The 7,335-nt window shown below is 34.1% G+C and overlaps 1 protein-coding gene across 1 annotated transcript; it reads right to left on the reverse strand.

Annotated features, from left to right (window-relative positions):
* Positions 1-3,033: 3,033 nt before the first annotated feature.
* Positions 3,034-5,127, reverse strand: LOC131030513 (pectinesterase). The gene is made up of 2 exons (XM_057961365.2): positions 4,104-5,127; positions 3,034-3,943 (listed from the first exon to the last, which is right to left on the reverse strand). The coding sequence occupies exons 1-2, from the start codon at positions 5,077-5,079 to the stop codon at positions 3,252-3,254; spliced, it is 1,668 nt and encodes a 555-aa protein (XP_057817348.2). The 5' UTR covers positions 5,080-5,127; the 3' UTR covers positions 3,034-3,251.
* Positions 5,128-7,335: the final 2,208 nt, after the last annotated feature.

A 7,335-nucleotide genomic window follows, 5' to 3' on the forward strand; every position in this document is an offset into this window, starting at 1 on the left:
TAGGATATAATTTGGGATTTATATGATGATCATGATTTTTTAGCCATTCCCAAATGACACTCTTTCATATTATAGTGTGCATCTTCATCCTCCTAATAAGATACCTTATAATTATGATACTATTATATAATTTTATACTTTGGAGCATTTCAAGACTTCCGATGAGGTTGAGGTTTCTGCTTAAGTTCTTGATTCTTCACTAGACTTACTTGATCCACCTTCACTTGAGACTTCCATTATTCCTAATGAATAGGAACATCATTGTCTTTTAGATTTGGAGGACACATTTGAGGGGCTATCTCTCCTCTTTGATAAAATCCATTGAATTCCTGCTAACACATAATCTCCATCTTTGTAGATTATTCCATATCAATTTTCACATAGTTCTAGTAGCTATCACATGATTCTTCTTCCTACAAATTCCTATATAGAATGGGAAGCATATCTGCATGTATGCATGGTTTTGTTTCTTCCTAAGAGGAGACAAGTTGTTTGTAACAAGTGGATCTTGTTATGTCATCAAACACTTACCATTCTTGCAAGATATTATTCATTATGGGCGGCCAACATAGTCTCTCAACTTTCCTCCTGTGGGGTAGACATCATTTGTCTCTTCATGAAGGAATTAGTCCTTGGGGCTCTTGAGGATTCCTCCTTCCTTTCATTTTTTCTTTTAAGCATTTGTTTGTTCTCTATTTTGGTGAGGACCTTTCTCCCATAGGGTTCTTCTCTTTTTCTATAGTCGTGAGATATTTACCAATGCGATTGGGACCCATAATGCTTCTCTTATTGCATTTTCAATTGTTGATTACAGGTCTTATATATTTTTCCCTAAGCTACACTTAAGGGGGTATTTTGTTGTACGCATTTTATGTTGTGTACAAGTTCTTAAGTTTACTTAGGGATAGGTAATCTAATATATGCATAAATGCATATTACCTATCAAGTTAGGTTTTTCTTTCTTTTTTTTTTTGTGTAGGAGTGGTTATACATATAATTGGGTCATGCATCCTCATTGTTTGTACTCTACTATCCCAATTTCTTCTTTATAAGAATAGGGTTTGTATATTTGTAAAAATCTCATTCTCATCAATGCATTGTGTAAACTAACTGGTGAAATAGCTTGTGGCTACTTCTCTTTTTTTTTTTTAAGCATTGCGTTTTGTCTTTTAGCACAAGCTACTACATGCATCAACGAATGTTGCTAGGGATGTCACAATTGACCCATTCAGGATTTCAAAATTCTTATTTCTAGAGATGAATCAGGTTAACATTAATATTTTTTCTATTAAAGGCAAAGTGGTTGCATTCAAGCAAGTGATGTTTGGGCTATCTTTGGACCTAGTGTTAGCAATTTGAATTTTGATGAGGAAAAGGATAAAAAGATTTATATCCTTGAGAACATCATGGAAGATGGACTATGAAGGTAGGCTAGGGGTTCTTGAAGCCAAGATGAAGAGAATTTATTACAATCTGACAAATCTAGTTATCATGAGCCATAAAACCATTCACAATAGTGTAGAATGGATAAAACCTCTTGTTAGTCACTGGTAGAATGTGCACACTTTGAAGTTTGGGGGCACACATTATAATTTACCTTCATTTGGGTGAAAAGTGTAAACAGCCTAAAAATGACAGTAGGGGTCCATCAACTTGGACTCGTGGGCATCTCATGAAGACTAGGGAGCAAGCAAAGCTTGAATTGCATGATCTAAGGAACTTGTCTCAGAACCTATGTCAGATGGAAGTTAAACATGTTGAATCTTTAAAGAATCTATGTTAGGTAATTTCTTTTCTTTTCTTGGCCTTCAATTTTAGAGGTCTCTCCTTTGTATGCTCTTTTTTTTTTGTGGTTGAGTTGTAGGCTGAATTTTCTATTAACAACTCTTTATTATGAAGGTTTTAGGGTCCCTTAAAAACCTTATTTTTCCTTAATAATTATTTTTTCTACTTTAATATATTTAAATTATTATGTATAGAGTTTTTTAAAGCATGAAAACTATAATATCAACATACACCAAAAAAGAAAATTAGTAAATAAATTAAGTGGCATACGTGAAATAGAGGTCCATTATTATTATTTTTCAACTTTATTTCGCTAACTCTCTAAAATGTAAGGAATTGAGGACAACTTTTAGATAATATAAAAGAGTACTTTACTTGTATTAGTTTAATTTTTTTTTTTAATATAAAATTTATATAAATTGAATACAATCTTTAAATAGGCAAAATAACTAACTCTTTAACAAATTGAATAGATTTTAAATTAAGTTATATAAATGTAATAAAAAAAATGCTTAAATAATTTAAACCTTTAAAGTAAAATAAAACAATCTTTAACCAAACGAATTGTTTTTAAAAACTGTAAAATAAATTAATTCGGCAATAATAATTATTATTCTTACAAGGTTATCAATAATAGTAGTAATATTATTATTACCAAAATATTTAAATTGTTATTTTTAAAACTATACTTCTAGATTGTGGCAAATTTAGAAGTTCCTCAAGAGGTTATTTACATTTGTTTCCTTTGGTTAGCTACTTTTATAAATTTAACGTATTCAAGGAAAGACTCATTGACATGTATTCCAAGAGTGGGGAAAATAAATTTAAAACAATAATGAGAAAACTCAGTATGTGATTTTAGACAAGTGGGTCAATCCAAAAAAAATTGAGGGTTAAATAAATAAATAAAAGGTAAAAAAGAAACTCACTCAACTGTTTCAAATTTAATATTTTTGTGCCCAAAGTACAGTAAAGATATTTCACGGTAGATTCATTTGTATTTAGATTTTCATATTTTAAAATAACTTCATTTACATTACAAAAAAATATGACTAATATATATATTTTTAACATTTTCTAATTTTGCACTCTCCAATATATTATTGAAAGTAACCATTACATCTCATTTTATTGCAAGTACACTAAATATGACTAATATATATATTTTTAACATTTTCTAATTTTGCACTCTCCAATATATTATTGAAAGTAACCATTACATCTCATTTTATTGCGAGTACTAGTGTATATGCAAGTGAAATCCTTAAGCACTCCAATGTAATAACAATAACAATAGGGCAATCATACAGATATTCTAAACGGATGCTCTTAAATGCACCGGGACAAGGAGGAAATCACTAAATATCATGAATACAGAGAAGATTGTAGGCAAAGAGAAGGTTACTTGTGGATTCTTTCTAATTTCTTGGATAAAGTGCAAGATTAATGAAAAGGAAAATTCATGCTTAGGACAAGCCTCCGTTATAAGTTACTGATGTTGCTGGTAACCATGAGTCGCCGGAGATGAATGACGTTACAGTGAATTTTTGAGCATTAGTGATGTTCATCACATGACAACCAGCCCATGTAACTCGCTGTGAAGTACCGGCCCCGGGTCCGCTGTTGTCATACTCACCATAATATAACGTGCTCAGGGCAAAGTCTCCAGACCATGCTAACCACCCAGCAGGCTGGATTAAACTGTCTAAATAAGACTGCATGTAAACAGTCCGAGAGTACTCCTTCCATGGCCTACCCAGGTATGTGGGGAAAGAGCCGATAACAGGAGTTAGATCCGATGCAGCTGTAACATTACAATTTTGAATGGAAATTCCAGTATTTTGATTTGGATCTGTTCTACCTTGAGCAGTGAAAAGATTCTGCTGGTTGTCCATGGGTTTCCTTGCAAGAAGAGTGCAGTCCTGAAAAACTACTGCAGCGTTGCCGAAGATGAAATCCACTGTGCCGTATATCTCGCATTCTCTGTAGAATTGGCGAAGTGAGTGTGTGTAAAGAGTGTCTTGGTATCCCTTGAAACTGCACCGGTAGAAAACGGACAGATCTGCTCCCACTCGTAGGGCAACCGCCTGGTGCTTCACTGCGCCTGCCGTGTTCTCAATCGTCAGGTCCCTTGCAATAAAGCCTTTACCAACTGTGGCTGCAAACGTTTCAACTCCCCAAGTTTAGTATCCCAATTCAAAACCATAACTGCAATCTATCTATACTGTATTATGTACAAACTAATATGCTATTGCTAATTAGAATAATCCCTAACAAAAAGATAAAAGAGAGGAGAGAGCAATCTCTTAGTAACTTACAAAGTGTTGCAGAATTAAATGTAGTCCATCCATCAACAACGCTTCTGTTTCCGGTAATCACGGTGACATTCATTCCATCTCCGATTAGCATAATATTGTACTTGCTTTTAGGAATCGCTACATATTCCTTGTACACTCCTCCGGTAACATAGATCACGAACCTGTCTGCACTTTTGTTTGGAGCAGCGTTGATGGCATCAGTAATTGTGGTGAAATTACCGCTGCCGTTCTGCGCCACCGTCACCACGTTGCCCGTTAAACTGACACCTCTTGCAGTTTGCAGAAGTAATCTTCTGTCCCCACGAGACACCCACGATGGAAAACCGTTGTCCATCGATCCATACTGAGACAAGAAACCATCGTTCACGCTAGGAACTTGAGGGGCGTCAGATAACAGGCGTCGATTGTTGACAGATATTTTGACAGAGGCCGTTCCGCCAATCCAATACTTTCTTACCAACGCAAGACAACTACTTACAGAGCGCGAGCAATTCGATATGCGATCTACAAATGAATACGATCGGAGCTTGACGTTTGCTTCTTTGAGGCCGTCCAGGCAGGTGACCTGGTAGGTCAAGGCTGCACTCAAGAAACTCTGAATATCCACTGCTTGCTTCAATTGTACAGAGCTTTGAGACAGTTCTGACAAACCGTCCGTCAAATGGTCCACAGCAAGATCGTATAGTTGGCTGCAATCTTGTAACGCGCGGCTCTGTTGAGAGTCGCCGGACGTACTCGGAATAAGCTGCCGAATACGAGTTGCTTCGCCTATGCTTTTCTTGATAGCAGTTTCACTCATACATTTAGGATCTGCTTGTGATGATGCTGAATTTGCATAGAGACTGGACTCACAAAATTTACGATCAGGAGCCAACTCGCAAGCAGATTCAACACGAGTGGCGCATTCACACTGACAAAATGAAACAAATATCAGCAGAATCAGAGTAAGCTTCTTAGGAGCCATCTGTTCAACCATGAAATACCCTCGATTCAGCTTGAATTGTATTGCGTTAATTAACACACACACAGACTGATAATTATAGGGTCGGAGATATTCTAAAGTCAACAAAGCTCCTATAGAAGATGTCTCTTCATGTAAACCTCTGGGCCCAACCTTATCAAAATGATTGCACTTAAGTAAATGTTATAAAACCACAGCAATAAATTTAATTTCAAGTTTTATCTATTGAGCTGTAGTAAGTTCACCGTTATCGATCATTTCTGTAAATAGATTATTTTAGGTCGAATTATTGATTACATTAACTAGATTATAATTGAATTCATTTGCCAAACTATTGTTCAGCACAACTATGTTGACGAACAGCTGTGGCAGATTTACCGTGCAATTTTCTTTTTGTAACTTGTCAATTCCAACTTGCAACTAATGGTTTTGTATTATATGAACTGTTGGCTACGCATTTTCTTATTCCAGAATATTAGACTTCACCGACATATATCGATCAGTTCAATCCAAGGAAACAACTTGTGTACGTTTGATTTGTCCAGAAACTCTGCCAATTTTCGACGCAAGAGAGGAATTCGCTGTCGGCGGAATATTTAAATTTCATTAAATGTTTTGATAAATCGAACGTTCCCCAAGGAAATGAATCTCATTTGGAAGCATTTACCTTGTAAATCTAGGTCTCTCGGTACAAAACAAAAGCATATATAAATGAGATTCATTTTAGTTAGATTAGGTGAATTAGTGAATTGATCCGTAGTGATATGGTATAGGGAATCTGTCAGAAATTCTATTGACTTGCTTGTCTTGTCTCGTCTAAATCCTTCCAATAAATTTTTGATTAAGCTTGTACTTCATCTCAAATGGATTATAGGTGGCTGTACGATCTCCATAAAGTGACTAAGAAGCTTTACCAAGTAAGATATTTTATATTTAATAATATAATACTCTGAGCAGCTCATTAAGACCGCTTCACTCCATAGGAAATGTATATCTATCAACCATGACTGATATCTCAAATTTAATTTTAATTATTTGCCCTAGATAGCTAATCCTTTCGTTTCCTCACTAGGTATCTCATGAGACATATCAAAAGGTTTTATGTCATTCACAAATGTATTATTGCAAGTAGTCATAACGATAGATTGAAGCACTTGCATTTCAAGCAATTCTCTACTTTCGCATGCATATCTGCAATCTATGGAAAAGTATGTTCACTCCTTGCGCAGGCATAAACTCGCTATCTCCGTCGCCTTCACGAATACGCATGCTTGGTTTACCAAAATCAAAAGTGTTTTTAAGTTCCCATTCTTTTAAAATCAAGCCATAGTACATTTAATCTAGGATATTATGGAGGTTTTTATAACAAATCTTTTTGGTCTGGTGTATCAATTAAGGACTGAATAGTAAATATCATTCTTCTTCGTCTGGCATAGTGTATTTTAGGATTTGGTTATTCACCTCTCTTAATTAACGGATTTCACTCTCGATTAATGTTTCTTTCCCTAATGATTGCATTCTCTGTGATTTAATAATGTTCATTAATATCTTAATTGCATTCTAGTTATCCTATCGACTATTTCCATTTGTATAATTAGTTAGCATTCATGATCAACGTTTATTTGAATATTCTTGATCATTATTGATATGGTTAAACATTCCATCTACTTTATTACGTCATAGCACTATATGCCCTAGCATTTGGTTCGATAGCTAATAATAATATAGGTATTTTGATAAGCATGTTTCACCCTCATTTATGATGCACGAGTATGAATTTAATAGGTATTGTCATTGTTAAAATTTATAAATATCATATCTTGAAATTAAAGAATAAATAGAGTGGTATTCTTAAATTTTCAATGATAAACTTCAAGCTTTTGATTTTCAATCTATTATTTGAATTTTCATTTTATACTCATTGTAATATGTTTTTATATAAAATAGATTCCAAGCATAAACCAAGTTCTAAAGCAAAGTGCAATAAATCTTTTGTAGTTATAGATAGATAGATAGATAGATAGATAGATAGATAGAAAGAAAGAAGAGGAAAAGATAAAATGATTCATAGTTCTTATCATATTTTAATAACATTAACATTGTATTGCTAGACATGTTCATTTTGTAAAAGATCATATGTAATTATCTTAGATAAGTTATGTATGTGTGTGCAATTAATGATTCAAAACTTTATATTTGAACTCTAATAAGAAGTAGTGAGTTATAGGAGAAATATAGATACGATCACCTAGTGAAAGACCATACTAGTCT

Source organism: Cryptomeria japonica, chromosome 2 (assembly GCF_030272615.1).
Source record: "Cryptomeria japonica chromosome 2, Sugi_1.0, whole genome shotgun sequence".
Lineage (NCBI taxonomy): Eukaryota > Viridiplantae > Streptophyta > Pinopsida > Cupressales > Cupressaceae > Cryptomeria > Cryptomeria japonica.